Raw genomic sequence first — 27194 nt, forward strand, 5'->3', positions numbered from 1 at the left:
CCAGGGCTGTGGGGGATGTCTGAGCGCGACATCGTGATGTTTCCTTCTTGCTCGCTTCCTCCTGGTGCTCCGACTCGGGGTGTGAGTGATGCCATGACGCTGGCGGGAAGGAATGTTCTGCGCATGGTGGGAGATACTAAGGTGCTGTGTGGGGACAGCAGTGTGAGTTGATGGGCGAGGTTTCATTTTGGCTGCAGCACTCAGGCTCACGCCGAGCCCCGACGTGTCACGTGACGGCCTGAGCTCTGTCTCCCTCATGCACGTGAGGGGTTTGCTCCCCACCTGGCTGGTTCTCAGGAAGGCCAGAGGGGAGTGAGGACACCCCTGAGCCGTGCAGCTCAGCCGTGTTGGCTTTGCTTTATAGTCGCTGCCTCTGAGAGCTTTTGCAGAAGCTCCAGGGATAGAAAATAACCAAGTAGCGGCTGTGCTTGGATTTATGTGGGCTGGGAGGTGTGCCTCTGCCCCGGTGGGACAGGTGGCCTCCCCGCACTAGCGCGAGTGTAAGTCCCCCTTGCACTTTGTTTTCAGCAAGTGACCCTGTATTTCTCATGATCTGCAGTTTTAACTGCTGCTTTTTAAGTTACTGACCATCAGACCCTCAAACCCTAAGCCGGGAGAGCAGTCCTCGTTTGTCTTGGGTGTCATCTCCCGCCTCCCCTTCCTTATTCATGTCACTAGAAGATTCACTGTCCTTTGCACATATGGGTTCATGGAGTTCCTGATCCAAGCCGAGGACGTGCTGATTCTAGAAAGCTGTCCCAGCAGTGCCTTCCCTTACTGTGCTCCCTGGAGCGCGTCGGCTGCGGTCCCTGAAGGAAGAAGCCGCCATCCACGTCAGTGGCTGATCGTCCTCTTGGCAGTGACTAGCCTTCAGAGTAGTAAGCACTGGTAGGAGGTGTTACCAGGCGTGTTGAGTGGAGTAGTTTGTAATAAAGATCATCTGGAGCATTCCACTTAGCTAATAGTATTTAGGTTTTCCAGTCTCATGACCCAGGTGGTGTCACTGGACCCACGTTGCTCCCAAGCCGGCATTCTGACTCTCTGTGGACAGAACTTCCTGGGCTTAGCATGGGGTGAGGTGCTGATAAACCCATTGTAAGTTGAAAACGACAGAAGTCGAAAATGCCTTTGACAGACCTAACTCACTGGGCATCATAGCTCAGCCCTGCCTACCTCCAGCGTGCTCAGGACAGGCCTGTGAGGCCACAGCTGGGCAGACCCATTGGACACAAAGCCTGTTGTGTGATGAAGTGCTGTCGGATGCAGTGCGGTGAGCACTGTGCTGCGCGTGACAGACACTGGGTCTGCGGACACAGAGCTCTTGTGAGTGGGTTGCCTGTTGACCCCGTGATCGCTCGCTGCCTGGGAGCCACAGCTGGCCTGCCCCCAAGAGGGGATTGGGCCGCACATCACTAGCAAGCACGGTCTCTGCCAACCACACGGGTTTCCGCAGCCCCGTGCCTTGGGGACTGTCCGTTCGGTGCACTGAGCTTGACTGTTGACTATGACGTAAAACGCCCATCACTTGTGCCCGCAAGAAACCCTAGCGAGAGGTCCTTCGGGTTGAACAGGAACAGAACAGGGAGCAGAAGCCGTGGCTGCTCCCTCACCCTTCAGGACTAAAGAGAGGTCAAGAGATACATGCATAAGATGGAGAACATGTTCACCGTCAGTGGACAGGGGCTCAAATGTTAGGAAACTGGGCAGCTTTGGTGGGGCTGTGAGGGAGGAGTTCAGGCTGAGCCCGGGGGTGATGGGCTGGCATGGGGGTCCGAGCCTGAGTGCCAGTGTGTGGAGGGTCAGGGGTCTGGGAGCCGCTCTGGAAGCTGTAGCTCTGGAGGGGTCCTGGAGCCTGTTCACCTCATGATGTGTGATGGCTGCTCCCAGGCATGTCTCTGGCCCTCCACAGGCTGGGGCAAAGGGACCCAGGTGGCCTCATCCAGTCCTCAGAAAGGCACTGAGGACAAAGTCTGGCCTCCCCCGGGCCTTGTCTTTGTGTGGCAACAGGTGACGTCCGTTTAGACTGGTTCTGGTGCCCAGTGTGTCTTCTGGTAGTGCTCTGTCCCTTGTCCTCCCTCATTGGGAGCATTTGTTCTGATAGTTCTTCTACAGAGTGTCCCCTTCAGGCCTTGCTGAGAAAGGTGGGCAGGTGGGAAGAGAGGCTGCGGAGCCCCAGAGTCTCTGCTAAGAGCCCTTCTCCATCACCTTCTGCGTCAGGCTCCAGAGGTACCACCTGTCTACCACCTGCCAGGCTGACCTGGGGCCATGGCACCGGGAAAGGTGACCAGCTCCCTTGACTGCGGTCTGGGACTCGGCGGCCACACACTCACCTTCTCCTCGCAGCTGCGCGGTCCGCTGCCTGGGTGAGTCCGTGCTCCTTTCACACTCACTGTGGCCATCTGGGTTTTGCTGCAGGTGGAGAGCATGCACTGGTAGGACCTGGTTCCAATCCCGTGCTGTGGTCCCCAGCTTGTTTCTGCCCCACTGCTGCTGACGGCCTTGCCCACCCACTTCTGACACAGCCAGACACATGCACATACAGACATGGAGAGCCACTCAGGAGGGCGTTTGTCTTTTCGTAGACCTGTTCAAGTTTGAAGGCTTTGCCTATCCATTCTTAAACTAAGATCTCGAGTTTATGGCACAGGAATGAACGTCAGGGGGTGCCGGGGTGGCCCAGTGGGTGAGCGTCCAACTCTGGATGCCAGCTCAGGTCATGATCTCAGGGTCATGAGATCAAGCCCCATGTTGGCCTTGGTGCTCAGCATGGAGTCTGCTTGAGATTCTCTCTGTTCCTCTTACCCTTCCCACCACACTTCGCCTCTCAAAATGAACAAATAAATCTTTTTTTTTTTTTTTCCCCCGAAGCGGGGAATCACATGCAACAGAATCTGAAAGCCTTATGCAGATAGCCAAAGGTCGTCCCGCGTGGCCATGGGCGCCGCTGGAGACGGGGCTGGCGGGCTGGGCCACTGCGGTCCGAGCAGGTGGGCTGTGAGCTTATCTGTTGCCCTCCCTGCCAGGGGTTCTTGGAGCGGGGACTATCAGGCTGGATACTGTGCTTTCCGGACTGTTCCTGAACACTTATGGACATGAAGTGGTACTTACAGTGTTTGGTTTTTTGTTAAAGTAGGATTGATGTACAGTGTTGTTAGTTTCAGGCTTACAACATAGGGGTTGGAGAAGTCTCTACGTTACTCAGAACTTGCCACGATGAGTGTAGTTACCCTGTGACCGTGTGGCATCGTCACACTATTACTGACTGTGTTCCCTGTGCTATACTTTTCACCTGTGGCTTATACCTAGAAGTTTGTACCTCTTAATCCTTTTCCCTCCATCCATCCCACTACCCCTGTCCCCTCTGGCCACCGCCAGTTCTCCGTGCTTGTGAGTCTGTTTTTGTTTTGTGTTCATTTTCTAAAGATTTTATTTGAGAGTTTGAGAGAGAGCATGAACAATCAAGTGTGTGCCCATGGGTGGCGAGGTGCGGAGGGAGAGGGAGAGAGAAAATTGTGACATGGAGCCCAACACGGGACTCCGTCTCACAACCCTGAGGTCATGACCTGAACCAAAATGAAGAGTCAGACACTCAACTGACTGAGCCACCCAGGTGACCCTGTCTGTTTTGTTTTTTTTAGATTCCACAGCTAAGTGAAGTCATATGGTATTTGTTTTTTATGATTTGTAAAACCGTTCCAGGGTCCATCCATATTGAAGCAGATAGCAGTATCTCATTCTTTTTTTGTGGTTGAGTAATATTCCAGTGTGTGTGTGTGTGTGTGTGTGTGTGTGTGTGTGAGAGAGAGAGAGAGAGAGAGAGAGCAAGAGAAAAAGAATACAGACATGTGTGGACTTGGGTTGCATCCATGTCTTGGCTATTGTAAATAACTGTGCCATAGACAGAGGGGTGTGTGTGTCCTTTTGAATTAGCGTTTTCATTTTCTTTGGGGAAATAACCCAGTAGTGCAATTACTGGATCATATGGCATTTCTATTTTTAATTTTTTGAGAACCTGCATATTGTTTCCACAGTGGCTGCCCCAGTGTCCATCCCCACCACCAGGGTGTGAAGGCTGATTTCCCCATGTGCTTGCCAACACGTGTTGTTTCTGGTGTTGTTGATTCTAGCCATTCTGACAGGTGTGAGATGATACCTCACTGTGGCTTTGACTTGCATTTCTCTGATGAGTGATGTGGAGCATTTTTCCACGTATCTGGTGGCCATTTCTGTATGTCTTCTTTGGGGAAATATTTATTCAGGTCCTCTGCCCATTTTTAATAAGGTTATTTGTTTTTCTGGTGTCAATTGTGTAAGTTCTTTGTATGTTCTGTATACTCACTCCTTACTGGATATGTCATTTGCAAATACCTTCTTCCTTTCAGGAGGTTGCCTTTTAGTTTTGTTGATGGTTTCCTTCCCTGTGCAAAGCTTTTTATGTTGGTATAATCCCAGTAGTTTATTTTTGCTTTTGTTTTCTTTGCCTGAGGAGACACAGCCATAAATACCTTGCTAAGGTCAATGTCCAAGAGATTATTGCCTGTGTTGTCTTTTAAGGTTCTTACGGTTTCAGGTCTCACATTTAGGTCTTTAATCCATTTTGAATTTATTTTTGCATGTGGTGTAAGAAAGTGGTCCGGTTTCATGCTTTCGCACGTAGCTGTCCAGTTTTCCCAGCACCGGGTACTGGAGAGAGACTGTCTTTTCCCCGCCGTGTGATCATGTCTTTGTGTTGTATGGTAATTGACCATATAGGCTTGGGTTTATTTCTGGGCTCTCTGTTCTGTCCCACTGGTCTGTGTGTCTGCTTTTGTGCCAGTACATACCGTTTTGATGACTGTAGCTTTGTAGCACACCTTGGACTTGAGGTTTCCTCCTTCTTTCTCAGGATGGCTTTGGCTATTTGGAATGTTTGCTGCGGTTAAATTTTAGGGTTATTGTTCTATTTCTGTGAAAAACACTGTTGGCATTTTGATAGGATTGCATTCAATCTGTAGATTGCTTTCGTAGTATGGATGTTTTAAAAACACTGATTCTTCCAATCCATGAGCACGGAATATATTTCTGCTTATTGTTTCGTCTTCAGTTTCTTTCATCAATGTCATAAATTTCAGAATACAGGTCTTTCATCTCCTTGGTGAATTTTTTTTTAGGTATTTTATTTGGTATACCGTGTTTTTAAAAATGCTGCTTCTGCTCATTTCCCTTGGACTACTTTTATGTGATGGTGGATGGATCTCATGCTGCATGTGTTTGAGGAGTATGATGACATCGTCAATGTGTGGGTGACAGGAGACCCCTCGGCTTCCTTCCTCACTGGCTTTCCGGCAGTATTGACACGCGACATGCATCCCTTCTCCCCGTCACTGATGGGCCCCAAGGTGCTTCTTTGATCTCGTCCTTGGGTGAGGAGGTGTCTTGCTGCCCAACCCACATCTGGAGCCAATGCGGTGGCTTCACTTTCCTGGTCAGGGGACTTCAATGCCCATGCCTGGAAAGTTAAAACTGGAAGGAACCTTGACCCTCCCACTTCCCAACCTTAATCCCTACCCATTTGAAAGAAAAAGCAGTACCTGGCTTTTAAAGACCCCTTCCCTGTGGCCTCCTGGGCTGCAGGCAGGTGCAGGAGGGGGGCCTGTCCCATGTGCCCTCCCCTCCCTCCTTCTCAGCCTCAGGCTTATTTTGTTCTAGAGGCAGAACCCAAATCGGAACATTTGATAGTACTCTCTTGGGACATTTTAGGCGCAGGCTTAGTGGAAAATAAAAGTGATAACCAAAAAGCAAAGTGTGGTGTATTCTTAGCTGCTGACTGAAGCCCTTCCCTTCAGTCCAGTAGTGAGATTGGGTCTGAGAAGTCCAAACCGATGGTTTTATTTTGAGAGTTCTAAATTCGGCCATGTAAACACTTCTGAGTCTGAGCCGAGGGTTTGGCTTGGAGTCGAGGCTGCTATTTTAAATATGCCAGAAGCCTTCTTGGAAATCACTTGCTGCTGGCTTTCCTCTGATTAGGCTGTGAGCTTGGGATCTCAGGGGGCTCAGATTGGAGAGTTAGAGCCCTGGGGTTCTAACTTCTAATAAACAAATTAGAAGATCCTCCCCCACCGCAGATCCCACTGCCCGGACCAGGCAGGGTCCAAGTGAGTGTTCTCCTTTCTGAAGGGGCCAGGCTGTGGGCTGCTCTGCTGCACCCCCCCCCCCCGCCGACCCCCCAGGGAAGGGCCAGGGTCTCGGCAGATGGGTATGGCTGCTGCTAATCCAAGGAGGAGAGAAGTACGCCTTTTCAAAGGCCAGCGCTGGCCCATGACTGACTCCCAAGGCAGGAATTTCTACCCATTTCCATTACAGTAGACAAGAGTAAATTGAACACATCTTGAAAATCTGATTACAACCTCAAATTAAAGATCATCATTCGAGATGTATCAGCATTCTGTTGAGACATGGGGGAGTCTGTGGCTGGCTTTGGTTCCCCTCCTTCCCCCCTTCCCCCCACTATAGAGCAACATTGGGTTTAAAATGGTCAGATCATCACGGTCAGTTGTGGGCAGGTGCTACACAGTAGATGCCAGGGGAAGACTCAGGAACAGTTACCTGTTGCTTTGGGATGCCCAGTGCAGAGTCCCCTTCCTCCCCCTTCTCTCTGTGGCCACCATGGGGCCCCTTCCCTACCCTGCCCCCCATTCACCCTTGGGGATGAAGCGCTCACCAGGCTTAGGGACAGTGGCTGATGACCTCCAGGAGGCTCGAGGCAAGGCGGGGATGCAAAAATCAATTTCCCACTACAAACAAACGCACATCGTCTTTGGAAGCTTCTCAGAGACTTGCATGCCATCGTGATGCCAGTTGTAAGAGAGACCCGCAGCTAGATCCCCCTCACCCCACTACTGTGCCTCCTTCCCTCTACTGTGTCTACCTTCACTCTACTCCATCAGCTGGGCCTTCTCTCTTATCTGGTCCCTCAGCGCCCCCCGCCCAGGCCCCTGCGGCTCTGGGAGAGCTGATCTTCTCCTACCCCTTCCCTTCCCCAGCCCCCCGCGCTCTCCCCCTTCTCTCCTGTCTGCTTTCCTCTTTCCATACCTCCACCCCCTGGGTCCGCAGGAGCATGGGCCTTCCAGCCTGCGCGCTGTGGCCAGGTCTCGCACATCAGCCAGAATGTGTGGCTTATGTCATCTTCTGACTTTAAAGCCATCAGGTGACTTCCACTGCCGCGGTGGTACAATCTAATCTCTCTACACCAACCATGTAATATCAATCTGCTCTTCATCCTGTTCCCCTTCATCACTGCCCTCCTGAGTGTGCCCAGCCCCTCAGAGAAGCCTTTATGACCAGCCCGCCCTCAGCCAGCCTCTCCCACGTACCCTTTCCCAGGGTCTCTTGTATTCCTGCCTGACGTCCTTGTGGTCTGTCCTCCCAGACTTCTTTGTGGCCTTGTTGGTCCTCCACTCTGGCCTGATGCTCCCCAAGGGTGGCATCAGCTTGGAGCTGGTCTTGGGTACCTCCCTAATTTTTGGCATGGGGCCTGCCTGCCAGAACCCCGGGTGAATGAATGAGCCAGGAAGGGCATCCTGCGTGTCGTGGGCAGCTACATCAGGAAGCCAGCAGGGTGCTGTGATCCAGGGAGGCGCCGTTAACTGTCAGACTCATCTTCTCCCTTCGTGGTGTGAGGACCTTCCTGGTGGGAGCTCTGTGTACGATTTGCAGCGTTCCCCATGGGATACAGCCCTTGTGGGAGGTCAGCTGCTCTGGAAACTGGCTTGGGAAGGAGAGCGGCATGCAGGATGTTTCCTGAGTCCCACTCTTGGGAGGACGGTAGTGTTGGGCTGCAGTGCAGCTATCAGAGGGGTTCTGGCACTGTGAGGAGGTGGGCAGAGTGGGACCCTGGAGCTGGGACAGTTCTGAGTTGTCCCTAGTTAGGGACCATGCATTTATACCCATGACTAATCTGGGTGCCCTTCATGGGTCACGTCCTAGGGCTCCACCACTCTCTTCACTCCTGGACAGTTCCTGGAGGGGTCTCAGGTTGGAGTGGCCAGCCTCCAGCACTTCATGGACAGCCAGGTGCTGAGGGGGATGGAAGGACAGGGCAGCGCCCATGTGGTCATGAAAAGATACTGCTGAACACTTCTTAAAACCCCATTAGAAGTAGTATTTGCTTTCCTCCCAAGCTGAGAGTCAATTGTAGTTTAGCTTTTTTTTTTTTTTTTTAAAGATTTTATTTATTAGAGAGTGAGCATGTGAGAGAGAGAGAGAGAGAGAGAACATGAGCAGGAGGAGGGGCAGAGGGAGAAACAGAGTCCCTGCTGAGCAGGGAGCCCAATGCAGGGCTTGACCCCAGAACCCTGAGATCTTGACCCGAGCTGAAGGCAGATGCTTAACCTACTGAGCCACATAGACGTCCCTTAATTAGGTTTTTTACTCACACATATCAGATTGTCTAGGAATATTCTTGGTTCCTTTCCAGTAAGAGCAGGTCCTGTGAGTTGCTCCCTAGCAGGTGGTAATTAATGGCTTTTCCTTTTGGAAAACATGAGAGTTTGGATGTCCGCTTATTTTGCAAAAACATATCGAACCTTTCATCAGAGGTGGAAGAGATCAGATCGCTGTTTGATATTGGAGTATAGGTAACTGTCTGTTTAGCTTTAAGGTCAGTAGTGTAAAGAATAAGGAATACAAAGATTAGGCAGCCCAATTCTGTGCACCTGCTTGGATCCTGGTGTGATTAGACAGCAGACACATCTCAGACTTGGGACACATTACTAGGAGTTCGTCAGCACCGGGAAGCATGGGGACACATTCCTTATTCCCAGTTTCACCTGCATGGTGTGGACCTTTTGATTTCATAACCAGGTAAGAATCTCTGACATCCATAGTCTGAGGGCTAAGAATCACAGAAACAATGGGGACCTTCTCCTTATGTTCTGTTCTTAATTATGCTCTGTGATGCCTGGACACTCAGGCTGACCTTTGAAGCCTCCCTGGTTTGCCTCCTTGATCAGCAAGAGGGTTGATGTCTGACACTGTAGTTCTTGGAGGCATACAAAGGAGGTTCTCGGGAGAAGGTATTTCTGCCTTTTCTTACTACAGAAGTAATACGTGCCCTCGGTGAGAATGAAAAGGACCCAAACCATTGAGAGAGATTACGCCTGTCTCCCTTGCCCCTGCCCCTCATAGAGACCCCTGCTGTAAGGTCTCTGGCTAGAACTCCAGGGAGCCTTCCTTGGGGCTGTTTGCCTGCCATCCAGCTCGTTAAGGACCTGGTGATCGTCCATGGGCTCAGGTTACGTGTTCTGCAGGCCAGTTTTTATGCTTGGTGTGTTCTACTTAATCTGTCGTGGGACTTCTCCATGCACAGCCAGGGTGGGTCCAGGGTGTGGTGGTTTGTGGGGGTGAAGCCATTAGAGCAATGACCGGGGAACTGTGTGGGGCGCCAGGTCAGGTGTGGTGGGGGCACCGTGCTGGGGGAAGGAGGTAAGAGGTGGGCCGTGACTCGAGCAGGTGGCCCCAGGTGAGCGCCTGTGTGCATGGGACAGTGTGAGCACGGAGCCTGGGGACTAAGCCAAAAAGCAGGGTAGCGACTGTCCTTCCCAGGGGGCTTCCTAGTGGAGTGAGGTGGACGCTTGTAGACGCCACACGGCATCGTCAGCCTGAGATGCCGATGATGCCCGTGACTGTCACCATCCCCTCTGTGTGGACTTTGTGCTCCTTGTCACTTTCTGCTGAGAACTGAGGGGGGTCGAGAAGGAGTGTGCCCTGGGGCCCAGGATGGGCAGTGCAGTGGTGAGCACTCCCGTGACAATGAGGAGGGAGTTGGCACACTTGTTTTGCTTTCCCGTTTATAATTCTGGCCCATGACCTGTACTGACCCCAATCGTCAGTGACTGAGGGGGTCCTAGGAGTCCCACAGGGTCGTGGGCTGCTCGGTGGGCATTGAGCATGACGAGGGGGGTAACCCTCGGGCTTCCATGTTCTGTGGCTGCCGGCGTGGTCCTGGATGAGAGGCCAGGACCAGGCCCGTGGAGAGGAGTGGTGGACCCATGCTTGCTGCCGGCACAGCCCACATGCTGCTGGGACCCCAGTCCCATTGGCGGGCATCATGAGCTGACGTGTAGCACAGCCACAGACTTGGTCGTGACACTGGGATCTTGCTGTGCATTCCCTGTACGTGGGCTACAGGTGGAGTCCCTGTTGGGGGAGGAATCAGTCAGGCAAACTCTCCAGATGAGCCCTGTCCCCACCCTACAAAGTGATACTTCCTTTTTTTTTTCTTCTTCTCAGTTTGTTTTGACTTGGTTTTATCAAAATTAAGTCGAAGGTTATTTTAGCCAAAGGCCATGATGAGGCCGCGTGAAGGATCGGGGGTCTGTGAAGCGTCCCTGGGGTTCAGTGAGGGCCTGTGTCGGTGAGAGCAGCTGGGGACAGCCCCGAGCATGCACGGCTGTGTGCCCACATGGATGCTGTTCCTGGAAGAGAAGACTCCAGGATGTGACAGCCGGGGGCCCCTGGCAATGGGATTGAGGCCCAAAGAACTGAAATGACTTGCTGAAATTGCCCAGCTCTGGGGTGCAGAGCATCCCCACAGCTCAGCCATCCCCCAGCCCCACTCCGGAAGTTCGCCCCCACGGAGCTGCCGCAGAGGCAGGCCGACCCGTGGGATTCCTCGCAGCCCCAGAGGGAGTGACGTGTCTCTGCGAGCAGTGGTGACAGACGGGGTGGCCTCTCTGCATCTTTCTCCCTGGTCTGGGGCAGCAGGACCCCAGGACCCCCGCTCTGCTGCCGGCAGTCCCCTGGCTGGTGAAGTCTGACGGCTCCTCCTCTGTTATCTTCTGGGTTCATTGTCCTCTGTCATCAAGCTGTCCTTTGTCATAAATATCACGTGCACCATGAATTTTAAAATGTTACTGTGTACAATTCTTTACTGAATTCAGACCACTTGGTGTAAGAATTCTGCATAGGAGTTAACAGTCTTGGGGCCTGTCCTCCTGTTTCCTCAGCATTTGATTTAACCAGGGGCAGCTTTGCTTATTTCAGCTTTGTCTTAACTTCCACAGACCATGGTTGTTGCCACCCTCGGCACCTAAGCCGTGCGTGGAGAGTCCCTTGTCATACTTGGGTCCACAGAAACCTCCGTAAGACAAACAGCTGTGAACGATCTCAGAAAAATGTCTGTGAATGTAACCTACCAATTCTGTTTTATCTCATAATTTCTGACTCCTACCATTTCATAAAATATCCTTATTTCAGGGTGCCTGGGTGGCTCAGTCGTTGAGCATCTACCTTCAGCTCAGGTCATGATCCCAGGGTCCTGGGATCGAGCCCTGCATCAGGCTCTCGGCTCATCAGGGAGCCTGCTTTCCCCTCTCTCGCTGCCTGCCTCTCTGCCTACTGGTGATCTCTGTCTGTCAAATAAATGAAATCTTTAAAAGAGAATATTTTTTAAAAATGTCCTTATTTCAACATCTTCCTTTTCAAGGACCCTGCAGGTTCATTTTAGGTGTTAAAATGTTTTAAAGAATCCTTAAAAGAGTTTTTCATAGTTTTAAGTCTCATAAAACCTGAGGTCCTCACTAGTCTGAGAGACGAGGTGCTGCTGCTGCTTAGAAGTACCAGTTGCCCCTGCACGAGACTGTGTGTCCTTGGCGGTGGCCGGCGCCTTTGCCAGGGCCCGGGGGTCCCTAGGGTCCCTCTGTCAGGGATTCTTCCTGCCGCAACCCACCGCGCAGGGTCTCCTCTTTGTAAACTCTTCGTCACACCAGCCGCACACTTCAAGTCCTTGTTGGTCTTCCGCATAACGGAAGCTGTTCCCCGAGGCCCAGGCAGCCGCCAGTCCTCCCGAAGGCCCGTTTGGAGCCTCCCTGTGCTGAGACCCTGGGGCGGCCACGGCCATAGAGAGGAGTTGGAGGGAGGCCTGTGCCTGCGGCTGGTCTGGGGGCCGTGCGGCAGATGTTGGCAGCCTGGACCTTGTGGGCATCCGACAGGCTCTGACCCCTGGTTCGCGTGGGAATGAAACAAGAAAAAAAAGTCTGGTTCGGCAAGGTGTCCCAGAGAGCCCCGCACTCAAACTGGAGGTCTCCTAGGCCTGTGGTTTTACTGCCCGGGAGGGGGACAGGCGGAGAGTCCAGTGGGTTTGGGGCCCAGGGCAAGCAAGACCAGGAGACCTCCTACAGACTTGGGCAGAGTCTTTGGCTTGGGGTTGTCTCGGTGTAGAAAGCCTGAAATGGAAGAGAAGGTTTGGGGTGGCAGCGGCTGGTGTAGCTGGGGAGATAGAGGCTGACTTTTCATAACAGTTTGGCTTGCTGCCTGATAGATACTGGAAGTTGGAGGTATTTTTTTTTTTCCTGAAAGTTTTGTGACCCTTTTGAATTCCCACTGGTTAAAGAGGATCCCCAAATACTTAGTTGAGTCTCTCCTTTTTAAAACCCCTGGAGCATCTCCTGGCCAGAATTTCCTCTTTACAGCTGCGAAATAGGCTCTGGAAGGTGGACAGCCACGTCCTGATTGCATTCTGCTACCACAGGGGTTGGCGTAATTCAGAGCCCAGCTTTGGAAGCGGTTTCTGTTTTCTGGACAGTGCCTTAACCACCTGCAAGGAACACCCTTCCTTCTCTGCCGACAGGGGAACAGACAAGGCCTTGTGAGGCCTGCTTGTCCTGCAAACATCTCGCTCCCAGTGATGCTGTCTAAACTTGCCCTGACACTGTCGGGGTTGGGGAGTTAGAGCTGTACGTGAGACCCTGGTGAAGTCAGCAAACCCAGAGTGTGATGTTTTTCCGGAAAAGGCAAGGGAGCGGGCACCTGGGTGGCTCAGTGGGTTAAGCCGCTGCCTTCGGCTCAGGTCATGATCTCAGGGTCCTGGGATCGAGTCCCGCATCGGGCACTCTGCTCATCAGGGAGCCTGCTTCCTCCTCTCTCTCTCTCTGCCTGCCTCTATGCCTACTTGTGATCTCTCTCTGTCAAATAAATAAATGGAATCTTTAAAAAAGAAAAAAAAAGGCAAGGGAGCAGCCATAGGTATTTCCGGGGCCTGCGCGCGGGTGGTTGTTCTGGGGACGTCTGTGTTGAGAGGCTTGGGGGCCCGTTTCTGCGTGTGTGGCATTCTTGTGTTCTGTGTCTCAGGTTAACAAGAGCTGGGGGCCCAGTGCTGTCCCAGAAAGACAGCTGCTCTTGTTCACAAATAAACCATGGGAGGTGGCCGGAGCACAGAAACGGGTGTCCTTCGGAAGGAAACGCAGGTCTTCAAAGGCCTGGAGCCGCACCAAGGAGCTCTTCCTAGCTGGTTCTCCTGCTGTCCTTGAGGCTCTAGGTGGCCATCTCTTTCCCTGTTAGAAGAAGGAAAGTAGACTTCTTTCTCTGCTTTCTTATCCCCAGATCCCCACAGCCTTTCCTTTTCTGACCGTCGAACACAGTGTTCCAAGCCGTTGTTCCCAGTCGTGCCATGGCACTGGTGTTCTCGGGGTTTGGGAACCAGGTGCGCGGCAGCCACTCAGGAACATCATTGAGGACAGTGTAGGGAAGGGAGCCATCATCCTCTGGAAAGTGAGAACCTTGCAGATTCCCCAGAGTTCATCTGGGCAGGCAGCATTTTGCCTTGAGGGCTCCTTAGGGGAGAGAGGAAAGGGTCCAACTCACTCCGAGCAGTGCAGCGAAGGGTTCTGGGTCCTGTTGGGGGCCCCTCGGGGGGCATGCTGGAGGTTGCAATGCTGGCATGAGTCTGGTGGTGGGATTGGGGCATCTTGGTGGCCCTGTTGTCATTTGCATTGGGAGGGGCTTAGGAATGGGGAGGGTGGCGGGGGTGGGGGGGACTGTCTTGTGTGCGGATTTTTGAGGCCACTGAGAAGCAATGTGGACTTCCAGGGAACCCTGACATGAGTCTGGTATCCCGGCGGCTTATGCTTTATTCCATTTATTATTGAGATCCAAAGATTTCCTAATGAGAAACGAAGTCACGCGGTGGCAGGTGGTGCCCGTGAGCTTAAGTCCTCCTTTTGTGACTCATCAACGTATTAACCAGTTTGCAGTGGGGCTCTCTCCTGCTGCGCTGAAATGGATTTCCTTATTTTATTAAGGATGTGCATTTCCTTTCTCAGCACAGAAATGAGGCTGCAGTAGGAGCCATGTTGCCTCTTCCCTGTGGGTGCGCTTGCTTTTCCCCATTGCTTCCGTTTATATTTTGGGATTATGTGTGCATGCTCCTTCGCTTTTCTCTTGCTAAAAAGAATAGTTGTTTTGTTTTTTTAATAAAATCCTTGTGAAATTTAAGGTTTTTAAATTAGCATCTCAGTCCATGAGATAATACATTGTTTTAAATTTTTCACCTGCAATTTCAGGTTCCTTTTTTTAAACCCTTGTATATAATTTCACGAGTTTTGCTTAGAACCTCTATTTGTGGTCACTGGAGCCAAATGGGATCGCAGAGGGGAGGCGAGACTGTAAAGTCGTTCTAATTGTGGCCGCATGCTGTGCTTCTGGTTGGCAATTAGGAAGAAGAAATCAGAGTCCATGGCTCTGCTGGGGATTGAGCCCACCAGCCAAAGGATGGGGGTTTAATGTTGTGAGAGATGAGGGAGTGAGATGCGGCTGTCTAATGAGATCGCTGGTGAGCCTCTGGTTGCAGGCTCTGCTCCCCGAGGAAAGGCTCGGGGCCAGGAGAGGAACTGGAGCCTCTGTGGAAGCTGGGCTGGCCTCCCTGGTCCTTGGGTAGCCAGAATCTGGGGAGGTGGGGATCCGGGAGGTGGGGCTTTGTTGCCTTTCTAGTCCCCTGGAAGAGCTCTTCTTGGTTTAAGCTTATTAGTTCTCTTGCTTTGTTCCTTTGATTAGGGGTATTTTCAGGATTTTAGAATTCTGCAGCATTCCTGCTCTATATCAGTAATCACTCCATGTGGATATGATTTTTGCCTTTGCATTCTCATGTGCTATAGGTTGAACCATAGGAAACTGTCATCTTTCAGCCACCTTTGACCTACAAAACATCAGTTACACCTGGTTGAACATAATATAAACTGAGATTGAAACCAACTGACGATACTTTTAGCTGGTTTTACTCACTTGAGCCTTACGGGTTTCTTTGCCCTAGGAGAAATGGGGTGTGGTTGCTTGCCCAGTCCTTTTTAGCCACATGTCACTTCGGGCTCCCCTATGGCTCACTGTCCCTTGTGGGCCCAGGGCAGGTAGCCTCTGTCTACCCCAGAAAGGGGACACCCGAATGTTCTTCATCACACCTCCAAAGGCAGCTGCGGGGGGTCCCGCTGCAGGTAGTCCGGCCTGTCGCCAGGCACAGACTCCGTCACGGCTGCAGGTCCTCGTGGAATCCGTGGGAGGGAAATACTTCCATTTTACCGGTGAGGACACTGAGGGTCAGACTCACAAAGTCACCCAAGGTTGAGGACACCACCAGCTAGGACTCTGAGGCTCTGGCACTGAGTTCCTCACGACTTGGGTTGTGTCCCTGTCTTGGGTATTGTAAATAATGCCACAGTAACCATAGGGGTGCATGTGTCATTTTGAATTAGTGTTTTCATTTTCTTTAGGGAAATAACCTGTAGTGGAATTACTGGGTCATACAGTATTTTGATTTTTGATTTTTCGAGGAACCTTCGTACTATTTTCCACAGTAGCTGCATCAGTGCATTTTCCCAGCAACAGTGCCTGAACGGTTCCCCTTTCTCCACATCCTCACCAACTTGTATTTCTTGTCAAGATCCTGAATTTCTAGGATTAGTCTGGGCTGAGGGGTCTGAGACAAAGTGTGGTGGGGAGTAAACTTGGAGGAGCACAGAAAGGAAAGAGGGAGGGATTTAGAATCTGCTGGTGTAGATGTGACATTTGCTTGGTGCTCCCAGGAGCAGGGAAAACCCAGCCACCAACTGCTGTAGTGTTTACCAAGCACAGGGGTTGTGCATGCTCTGGAGACCATCTTCAGGGTCACGTGCTCAGTCACAAAACACGAGTGCAGCTCTCTCCTCTGTTTTCTCTGTGTGCTCCATTCGGTATGTATGTATGGACTTATTTCTGCTCATTAAACAGACGATGCTGAAGTCACATGTACTCTGAGCAATTTTCTTTCTTTTCTTTCTCTCGTTCTTTTTTTTTTTTTTTTAAATTACTGAAATTATTTGTCTCCAAACCAAATTAGTTGTGATGGAAAAATTGCACTGTTTGCCTGGATAGCAAAGAAATTTAATTGCATTTTGTAAAGAAGACATGTGTTTGTACTCATAATTTCTGTGCTCCTGGGAAAGTCCTTCCCATAGGTGTTTGGGGTGAGGGTGTAAGAGGACCAGGAGAAGACAAAATACATCCCTTTCTAACTTTTTAGCTTCCCTGACCGGATATGCTAATAAGATTATCCTCAATTATTTTAACTGAGATTTACCGTTATGTCAGTGGATTTGAGTGTTTATTCTTAGAGAGTGCTTATTTTCAGGAGGAAGGAAGTCACTCTCCAGCTCAATGCTTTTCTTTTCTTTTTTTTTTTTTAATGCTTTTCTTTCTTTCTTTCTTTTCTTTCTTTTTTAAGATTTATTTATTTATTTATTTGGCAGACAGAGATCACAAGTAGGCAGAGAGGCAGGCAGAGAGAGGGGGAAGCAGGCTCCCTGCTGAGCAGAGAGCCCGATGTGGGGCTCCATCCAGGGTCCTGGGATCACGACCTGAGCCGAAGGCAGAGGCTTTAACCCACTGAGCCACCCAGGTACCCCTTGATGCTTTTCTGATGTCAAAGTATACGTGGTTGGTGCAGGCCGGGCAGAAAGGGGACATAATGAAGAGGTCCTTTCATTGGTCGATCTTACCCCTGGCGTTCCTGGTTGTTGCTGGGACCAAGAGGTTAATGCTCATACCCTGCATTTAAATTAACTCGGAGGTTAATGCTGAAGGACAAGGTGTAATTTTCAGCTAGTTTGCAAAATTCTGCCAGCTTCAAGACTTGAATTTCTGCCTTTAATACATCAAGAGCGTGGACGAGTCGTGCTGGAATGATAGAGAATACAAGGGCACGAAGGCAGAAACAGGTTGTCTGACGTCCGTGTGTTTGCTGGGCCTGTCTTCGTGTGTGTTCCCACCGCTGGGAGGCAGATGATCGGTGCACCCCCATCGACCCGTCCGTGTCCCGTCATGCCTCCACTTCTGCTCTTTGGCACGTGGCGGGGGTGGGGGGTTGCCAAAGAGGAACATTTCTGGCTTACAGGCTCCAGCGTGTTTTTTGTGTGTCGTGTAATGAGGGCCTTAAATTTCCTGGGTACCCTTGTGGTTCACACATGAATATTTTTGAGGGCAAACCTAGAGCCAAGTTCCTCAATTAGTGTTAGTAGCAAGTGGAGAATAAAGGGAATTAGGAGTCACAACGAATTTCAAGAACACACAGGCAAGGGAAACAATACCATTCTTCTCTTAGAGTAAAAATAAAATTAAATTGGATAGCCTCGCTTTTGTTTTCTTCTTGTTTCTTCCTGTGCTCCCAGGCCCCGACCTTAGGTCTGTCCTCCTACCTGTCAGCATTAGTGGGTGTTTGCATTCCTTGGGGTCCAGAGTCTTGTCTCAGTGTGTGGCCGGAGGTGGCCCTGGAAGGGAGGGTTCTGGAAAAACAGCCTCCCTGTCCCTTTGCTTTTCTCTAGTGCTTTTCTTAGAAAAGCAGCTTGTACTCTGGGAAGAGGAACTTTTCTCTGAGATTGAGTTTTCTGTAGCTGTGTCTCTTCTAAAAGAACAAGGAAGGACTTTGGGCAACTGCTGAGGATGCTCCCCTGAGACCCACTGAGGGTCTTTGTGCATCCCCTGGAGAGGGTCCGTCTGTCTGTGTGTTTCAGCCCCAGTGGGGTGTGTGCTGTTGTGCTATAATCCGGGGCTGCAGTCAGGCCATCGAGGCAGGCTGCTGTTGGGACCAGGAGAGCGGGGCAGCTACAAATGAGGGTTCCCTTCTCTGCCATGTGGATGGAGCCTCTTGTTTACATTTCGAGGTTGTCTGAGCTAGAGTTGGACTCAGCCTGCAGACCTGGCGGGCCAGCCCAGTACCCAGGAGGAGGAGCTAGATGGACGCAGGTCCTAGGACACCGCTGGCCTCTGTGCGCTTTCCTTAAAGGAGGGGGGACCTCCCAGGAGGAGGGGGAGGCAGGGGACTTTCACCTCAGTGTCTGTGTGATCCCCAGGTTCCACCACACCAGCAGTGTGGGCTCAGAGCTGGAAAGTCCAGAGTCCTACTCGCCCTCAGAAGGATGAGCAGGAGTTTAGGGGTGCCGAGGAGGGCTGACCACAGTGCCACAGGCACTGCACCCCATGAGGGCACCAGGCGGATCGCAGGCACCCAGGCAGTGCCAGGACCAGCATTTTCCATTCTCCAGCCCCGAAGCTACTGTCCATGGACATGCTGACCATTCAGTGACCTCTATATTCAGCAGGAGTGCGGGAGACCCAGATGGGAATGAACCTCAGTAGTAGTATCTGTATGCACAAGTCTCAAGCCACCTCCCCCATCTTGGGAAAACAGTCTGGCCACAGACCCCCTTTCTTTTATTTTATTGCCTAAAGAGACTGTTAAAACTGATGACAGTTGATTGGGAAAAAATACAGTTTTGGGACGCCTGGGGGGCTCTGTGGGTTAAGCGTCTGGCTTTGGCTCAGGTCATGATCCCGTGGTCTTGGGATGGAGTCCCGTATTGGGCTCCCTGCTCAGCGGGAAGCCTGCTTCTTACTCTGCCTCTGCCTGCTGCTCCCCCTGCTTGTGCTCGCATGCTCTCTCTGTCTGACAAATGAGTAAGTAAAATCTTTAAAAAAAATACAGGTAAGCCAAAACCCAAAATTCGTGGTGGAAGCCACGCATTGTCTGACTTCCCTGGGTCACTTGGGTCACCCTGCAGATCATATAAGGCCACGTTCCCATTTTTTCTCCAAGAGAGCCATTGGTGACAGAAAATAAGTGTTTTGGTGACTTAATTCGCAGTGCCGTTCACTAGGAAGGATGTTTGTTACCATTGCCCCGTTCCTACCGGGGCTCAGGCTCCCTGCTCACAGCGTCCCTGTTTACTGTTTACAGGTGACATCTTATCTGTGGCAAAGCAGGGGCTGCTGGGCTCACTGAAGAGCGGGTGCGCCCGACAGCCCCCAGCCTGCTGGCTTCAGTGGGAGGCAAAAGCTGCTCCTGATCTTTACTTTCATGAAGGTCTTTCTTCCTGCGTTCCTGCTGACGCCCCTCTGCTCACCAGCTCCACCCGCCAGCCAGCCCCTCGGCGCCCCAGAGCACAGACTCTTTGACATTCAGCACCAGTCTCTCAGCTGTGCCTCTGCCCCTGCTGCTAACAGCCTTCTGTCTTCTCCCAAACCCCTGACCCGTCCTGAGCAGTGAGTCCTCTGTGCTGGGCACCTCCCATGCCCCTCTACAGGGCCCAGGAGCTCATTTCTGCGTCCCCGTGGATCGTGCTCGCCTTGCTTCCTTCAGATATGTTATTCGTCCTTCCACGGGATGGCCCCAGTGGAACTGCACGGTCATGCCCTTTGCTTCCATTCCTGCCCCTGTGATCTAGAACATCATGTATTTCTTTGTAAATGATGGGCATTCCTTGACTTCTGTGAATCACTTCACTTCTTCTTGGACATAACGCGGAGTGATGAAATTTCTGAATTTGTGGGAAAGAGATAGAAAGGGAATCCCATTTGGAATGAGAAGTGTTGGCCCTGGGCTCGTTGTGGTGGGAGCAGGTGACCATGTCTTTGTGAGCTCGGCTCCATCTGTTCCTAAGTGCCTAGTACTGGCGGTGTTGTGGGGTCTCCCTGATGAGAAGGGGTGAGTGGGAGGTGTGGGGTGTTGGGTCGTGGGGTCATCTGAATTGGGTGGGTCCACCTGACCCACACATATGAGATGAGCGGCAGAGACGGCCGTCCGGGAAGGGCGGGTACCACGAGCCTGCTGGCTGGGATGGGGCTGGGCTCTGCAGAGCACCTCAAGGTGGCTGGGCGCCCCCTCCCCCATCTTTCTGGCAGGTCTTCCAGTCCTGACCGCATCTTCAGTGTACCATGTGTGTGTGAGCATCAGAGCTCCACTAAGTCTCCTGAACCATAAGTGGCTGTTGTATGGGGAACGTTGGGATTTTCAAAACTCATTCCCTCTGTGACTTTGTTGGTGGAATTTCAGATAAGACTCTCTTAGCAGCAAACTGAGAAACCAGAAGTTGACTGACAGCTACGGGGTCAGTTCCCGGGAAGCCAGGGCCCTCCTTGATCGTCCTGCCTGCTAATGTGCAGGATCACGAGGCTCCTAGCTCACCCCCTGGACAACGCGGGCTGGTGGGGCTCAGGCGGGGATGTCTGAGGTAGGGACGTGGAGTTCCCGAGGCCCCTTGGTGTTGCTGGACGGAGCGTACGTCCTAGTTTAGGAGACAGACCCAGACTTGGGATAGGAATGGGGTAGGAGGAACATGAGGATGGGGTGGTCTCCACCATCCTTGGTGTTTTCCTGGTCTGGGAAGTGGCACTCTGGGGCATTCTGACTGCACTGAAGTGAGTTGTGGTGTCTGACTTTGCTTTACGTCCTGTTTTACAGATGCCTTTGTGAATAGCCAGGAATGGACGTTAAGTCGATCTGTGCCGGAGCTCAAAGTGGTGAGTGGTTCTTCTGGCCTCTGTGGTTGTGGTTCCTGCCATGCAGGAGGTGGGCCTCTGTAAGGGGTGGGAGGCGGCCTGCGCGCATGCCCAGGCCTGCATTCAAGAGGGCCTGGCTGTCCCTGGGGCCTTGACGTGGGTGTATGCCTGGGAAGGACCAGGTGTAGCTGACAGTTTGGGACCGGAGCCCCGAGTATGCCCAGGATGGCCACGCCAGCCAGCCCATCAGCATGGCCCTGTTCATGCCAGGCAGGGTCCGTCCGCCATTTTCTCTCTTGTGTCTGTGCGCTTGTGTGAGAGAGAGACAGAGTCACAGATACACGCACAGATGTGTCTGCCTTTATCCTTTGCCGGGATGCCATGGAAGGTTTCTGTGATGAGCTGTCAAGCCTTGGAATTCATCATTTAAAAAATGTGACTGGTCACTTAGCATGGTACATAATAATAACATAAAAGATTTCGTTTTTATTAAAAAGTTTAAATACTCTTCCAGTGAGATTATTTAAAGCATCAAATTGCCTTACATAAAAAAATGACTTGGGTCTATTGCAACCACACCCCTGAGCACATCTCCACTGCATGTCTCCTGGCTTAGGGTGGAAGGAAGGGACCAGTATGACTTTTAAGTAAGCGTGTTCTTTGTCATGATGTCAGTGACACTTGGGAGAAATGTGTATGTGTGTATTTACATGCATATATATGCACACACATTTACATGTGTGTATGTATTTATGCGTGCATCTGTGTGTGATGTATGTGCTTATATGTATACGTGTACTATGCATATGTGTGTGTATATATTTATATGCAAAATGTGTATATTTGATGTATGTGTTTACATGTATACGTGTGTATGTGTATATGCATATTTATGGTGTGTGCATATGTGTGCCTACACATGTGTGCATTTATATGCATAAGTAGGTATGTATTTATGGTGTGTGTATGCTTAGATATATACATGTATAATGCACATACGTGTGTGTATATTTGTGGTGTGTATATTTATGTCTGTGTAGGTGTGCTTGTATATGGTGTGTGTGTGTGGTGCATATGTATATATATTTATGTGTGTATATGTGTGTATTTCTGTGGTCTGTATAGTTGTGTGTGGTGTGCATACATATGTGTGTACACGTGTGTTTACATGTGCGCATCTATGTGTGGCATCTGTATATGTGTGTGCACACTTGTGTGTGGCGTGTGTGCATTGTTTGTATACGTGTGTGCATGTGCATGTACATATTTGTGGCGTGTGTGATTGTGTGTATACATGTGTGTACATCGTGTGCATGTGTGTGCATATTTGTATGTATACTTGTGTGTGGCGTGTGTGTGTGTTGGGCTGCTCCAGTGGCGCGTAGGACCGTAGGACGCGGGCAGACAGGCCGCCCTTGTTTCCTTCCGCCAGTGACTTGCACACAGGCCTGCTCGGTTCTCCCCAGCCCCCTGCCTATCTCTGTGCGTACACAGCCTTTCCCCTGCATGAGCCCCTTCTCCCGAGGTTTGTGTTGCTGTTAGCCTCTCTGGCACATCTGCCAGTAGCCCTCCCCGTCCCTACCCCCAGCTGCAGCCTCCGTGGTGTTTTGTGGGTGACCCGGGGTAGGGGCCAGACTTCAGGTTTCTCACCTCTGAGAAGAGGAGATGGAGCCACAAGGAACGTCCAGCTTTGAAGAGAATGTATGTGACTTTGGTCACTAGAAAAAACACGTTTTTAAACCTAAGAAATAAAGGATGACGTGGGAAGGGACTCTGGGATCTGCAGGTGTGGTCATCAGGCCCTCCTGTCCGACGTGCCCATCCCGCTGCCCTCACGCGTGTCTTGTCGGGGTCTCCTTCCCGATTCTCCTCGCCCTTCCTGCCAGAACCCTGACCTTTCCCTGCCAGAACCCTGACCTTTCCCTGCAGCATTGCAGGAGGCTCTGTTCCTCATGGGAGATAGGGGTCTTCCGGTCTTGTGGCCCTGCCCGAAGCCAGCATCTGCACGACTGGCCTCGAGACAGCCACTTCTTTCCTTCGTGTTTTGTGCTGTCCTGGCATAGGAATGATTCTGTCAGGTGGGCACCTTCAGGAAACGCCTGTTGAGAAGGGATAATGAAGATGTGGTCCATACACACAATGAAATATTACTCAGCCATCAGAAAGAATGAATACCCAGCTTTTGCATCAACATGGATGGCTTGGAGGAGATTATGCTGAGTGAAATAAGTCAAGCAGAGAAAGTCAATTATCCTATGGTTTCACTTACTTGTGCAGCCTAAGAAATAGCATGAAGGACATTGGGAGAAGGAAGGGAAAAAGGAAGAGGGAGAAATTGGAGGGGGAGACGACGCATGAGAGACTCTGAACTCCGGGAAACACACTGAGGGTTTCAGAGGGGAGGGGGATGGGTGAGTCTGGTGATGGGTATTACGGAGAGCACGATTTCATGGAGCACTGGGTGTTATATGCAGACAATGAATCACGGAACACTACATCAAAAACTAATTCCGTACTGTATGGTGTCATAATTAAAAAAAAAAAGGAAACGCCTGTTGAATGAATGCTACAGAGTTGGCAACACTGTTACTAGGAGCTTTGCGGGAAGATTTACTGGTTGCAGGTACGGCCTCAAACTCAAACCGCTGAGGCATCTTTCTGTCCTGCAGTCAGAGCACAACAGTGGGCGCAGCGTTGTGGTGAGGCCGCGAACCACGGCCACTGTGCATGGCGGGTTGTGATTGTGTCACAGGAGCACCTCACTTCCACTGCCTGTGAACCACGTCCTGCTGTTACCCCCGTTTCAGGGGGAGGAAGTATCCTCAGCGTCCTGGGAACTCCCCCGCAAGCCACAGTCAGCGAGCGGCGGAGCTGGGACTTGAACCTGTGCCTGGCGTTCCTGCGTCAGCACTGCTGGCGGAGCTTCCTGCTCCCGGGGAACCTCCTCTGTCTCGCCGCCCAGGCCGCCAGCTGCTGGCCCCACGCAGCCGCCGAGTGCTTGAAGGGTGGCCAGTGCGGCCGAGGAGCTGAGTATGAAACTTTCATTTAAGTTTAATGAACTGAATTTGAATGAGCCCCAGGAGACCAGGGGCTCCCCTTCTGACGGTGTTCCAGTCTGTGACGGTTGAGTATCCAACCCTGTGATTTGGACCCAAGCTTGGTAGTTTGTCAGGGGTTCCTCCACCAGCCACATGTGCAGACCAGCCATGACTGAAGATGCTCACTACTGAACATTGGTCTTCTGCGGGTATTTCAGAAGCGTGTCATTTTTTGGAGGAATGCTCAGAGGGGTGGGAGGTGAGTCCATGAAGAGGTGGCTTGGATTTGTGTTCCCAAATGTAACGGTCTTGAGGTTTGCACACGTGCCGAAGGGTTGGCCACGTCCCATTGATGCAGAAATGTGGTTCGGCACGCTTTCCGCGGAGGAAGCTGTGTGTCGTGGCCCTGACCTGAGTGTGGATGGATGGACTCCCCGACTGCGGAAGGGCGGGCGGCTCTTCCTCCCTGGCTGCCCAGCAGGTCCCCCTTCGGCGCTGAGGACTTCTCAGCTTCTGCAAAAGTGCTCCTTTGTTCCGAGACAGCCTGTGAGCTGCCATTGTTTGACACCCCACCCCCGAGACAGGTGGCCCCTTAGTTCAGCGCCTTCGGAATCCCTGACTCTGTCGCAAACGCGGTGGGTGCATGACATAATCCCAAGCCTCAAGTGGACTCTTTATGTTTGCGATAAATCTTCTGGAATCTGTCAGAGGAGAAATCTCAGTGTTCGCGTTCTTTCAAGAGTGGTGGGACCATGCCTTATGTTTTCTGAAGGCATGCCGTGATGAGATCATCGGTGACCAGTGGCTCTTGGACCAGGACACCACTCTTGGGCGGCGGGTGCTTGGTGCTGCTGGTGTCTGGGCGAGAAGAGCCACCCTCCACGTCCTGCCTGTAGGGGGAGCCTCGGGTCACAGCCCCCGTGTGGGTTTTCACTGAGTTCACTGGGATTTTTACAGACAGCCTTGGCTTCCTTTTCAGCAGACTGCACGCGTAGCAGGTAAGTGGTGAGGTGAGAACGACGGGGAAAGCAGCCCGAAAAGAGAGAGCGCTCCTTCCCCGTGGGGCGTGAGGATGCGAGCGGGGGCTCTGATGCTTCTTGGCCTCACCCCGAGGAGGGGCGTGAGGATGCGAGCAGGGGCTCTGATGCTTCTTGGCCTCACCCCGAGGACACGGTCTGCAATCCGGGGCCCGTGACTGCCTCTGGCCACCGAACGTTGGCGGGCCCATGTGTGATTTTCCCAACTCTGCTCCCACGTCAGCCTCCCACGAAGCTGGTAGACGATGGACAGGCTGGTTCCATTCTCTCCTTTTTATTCCCAGTAGCTCTCACGGGTCCCAGTGGAGCTTTACAGCCTGAAGAGCATTTCCGTGCCTTATTTTATTCCTCCTTCCAGCTGGCTGGTAGTTTCTGCCAGTCTTTGAGATTAGCATAAGGCCTGTGGGGCTGAATATAAGACGGTCTCTGAGGCGGCCGTGCAGACCGGAGCTCAGGCCTTCCCCCGCTACCCTCAGGACTGACGGATTCTCTCCTCCTGAAGGCCCTCTTTTCCACAGAGCATTGGTGTGTGTGGAATGGACGCTGCCCATGCAGACACACAGGCCAAGCAGTGCTGGAGTCTGAGCATTTTCCTCCTCAGGAAAGAGAAGCTCTAATCTTAATTAAAAATTTAATTCTGTGGCATACTGGTTTGGATTTTCTCAGCATGAAGCTGACAAACAGCAGGTGCCCTGGAGCAAAAGAATAATTAATAGGTAGAAACTCAGATTATAGAGGCCGCAGGTAAAAGGAAGACATGAGTCCCCCCGGGAAGGGAGACGGCTTTATTTAGGATCTGTCCATGTTGCCTGGCTTTGTGCCTCCGCAGCAAAGCCTCTGTTTGTACTTGTGCTTGGTTGTTCATGTGTTGGCTCGTTAGTGCGGCCAGGGCTGGTGGGAGGCTGTCCTTGCTGGGGTGACACTGGGATCCAGAGACAAGGTGACCCCGAGCCTGCCCATTGAGACTCGTCAGCATCACTGGTCAGACCCATACAGCGATACTGGTAAGATAAAGGTCAAGGGACAGCGTCATGAGGAGGGCACGAAACGGGGTTTGAGGAGAGGTGCCCAGTTGAGGCTGTGCGTTAGGAAGGCTTCTCAGAGGAGGTGACATCTGAACTGCTTGCTGACCCGTGAGCAGGAGCAGCATTTCAGGAAGTGATGGATGCGAGAAAGTCCAGGTGTCTGGAGACAGCAAGGCCTCTCAGGACAAGGCAGTTTCCAGGAGTCTCTCTGGTACTCCAGGGGTGAGGAGGGGAGCCTGTAGGCAGAGAGGCCAGCTAACATCTGCCCTTGTGATCCAGTGGACAGCAGACCTGCCCCAGGAGTACTCCCAGGGAGTACGAGGAAAGTACTCCCAAGTACAGGGGCTCCATGGCCGGACAGGGTGAGAATCTGGGATGACTTCCATGTTTCTGGTTTGAGAGGCAGGGTGGGGTGTGGCCACAGAGATGGATGAACAAACTGGGGGAAGTGATGAAGTCTGGGCATGGTGGGGTCGGAGTACCAGCAGAGATGGTGTGGGGTGCATGCGGAGAACTTGGTGGTTCTCCTGGTGGCGGCTGGAGAATGAGATTTGGGATCAGTAGCTTACTGGGGGTAGGAGGGATGTGGCCAGGCACACTGGGGGTCAAGCATCTAGAAGAAGCTAGGAGATCTGCAAGGATCCTGTGTAGGCCAAGAGGAAGTTCAGGGAGGAAGCCCGGAGCAGAGAGTTTGAAGAAAGCATAGCTCGCCTCCAGCTTCTGGTGGTGGGCTGGGTCAGGAGCAAGAGAAAGGCCAGTGCTCCGAGAAACGTAGTCCTTGCTGACCTCAGGGGCAGCGTCCTTGCTGCCCTTGGCTCAGCACTTGAGATCTTAGGGGTCGAGGACAGGCCTGGGAGGGCACGAGCATGGCTGAGAGCCTGGCTCTGCTGGGAAGGGGACCTGGCTTTCATAGGAGGGGACTTGCGTCCAGAGGCAGGGCTCTTGTTTTGTTTTTCTTACAGAATTGATTTGGGCATCTTGAATGCAGAGAGGAAAATTCTGGTGGGGAAGGGAAAGGTAAATATACAGAAGGAGGTTCTCCCTGGGCGGCTTGCAGAGGAAGTGGAGGAAGTGAGGTCCCTGGCACAGGCGAAGGAAGGTTTTCAAGGGTCCCCCGCTGGGAGGGTCCAGCCGCCTTCAGGTCCATGTGTCAGGGCTGTGGTAAGAGAGCTTTTCCTGAAGAAGGCGCTGCACAGGGGACACTGCCCACTGGGAGTAAGACGCAGCTGGTTCTGGCTGGAGCCTTGGTTCTCCTCACTCTGGATGGGCATTTTAACCCAGTCCAGACACCTTTGCCGCCTTCACTGCGGGCCCCTCTCTGCCCTGTGTCCTGGTCCCGCCGTCCGGACCCATGCTCCAGAGAAGCAGGCTTCTCCCTGTCCTCCGCGCCCTGCTCTCAGCCCCGCTTTCAGCCCCTGCAGCCCCCATGGTTCATCCTCCATGTGGCTCTTTTTAGTTGATCTCTCTCTGGGCTCTGGGACCAATGCCGTACTTGGTGGAACATACCAGAACACCCTTCTCATTCCTATATGAGTCCA

General features: G+C 52.0%; 1 protein-coding gene across 1 annotated transcript in view; it reads left to right on the top strand.

The window, feature by feature from the left end:
• The window catches only part of AGAP1 (ArfGAP with GTPase domain, ankyrin repeat and PH domain 1), a 514946-nt gene that overhangs the window by 150899 nt on the left and 336853 nt on the right, over positions 1-27194 (top strand). Inside the window, 1 exon segment of the mRNA XM_032355251.1 lies at positions 20519-20577. Coding sequence (XP_032211142.1) covers positions 20519-20577 — 59 coding nt within the window.

The sequence above is a fragment of the Mustela erminea genome, chromosome 8 (genome assembly GCF_009829155.1).
Source record: "Mustela erminea isolate mMusErm1 chromosome 8, mMusErm1.Pri, whole genome shotgun sequence".
Classification (NCBI taxonomy): domain Eukaryota; kingdom Metazoa; phylum Chordata; class Mammalia; order Carnivora; family Mustelidae; genus Mustela; species Mustela erminea.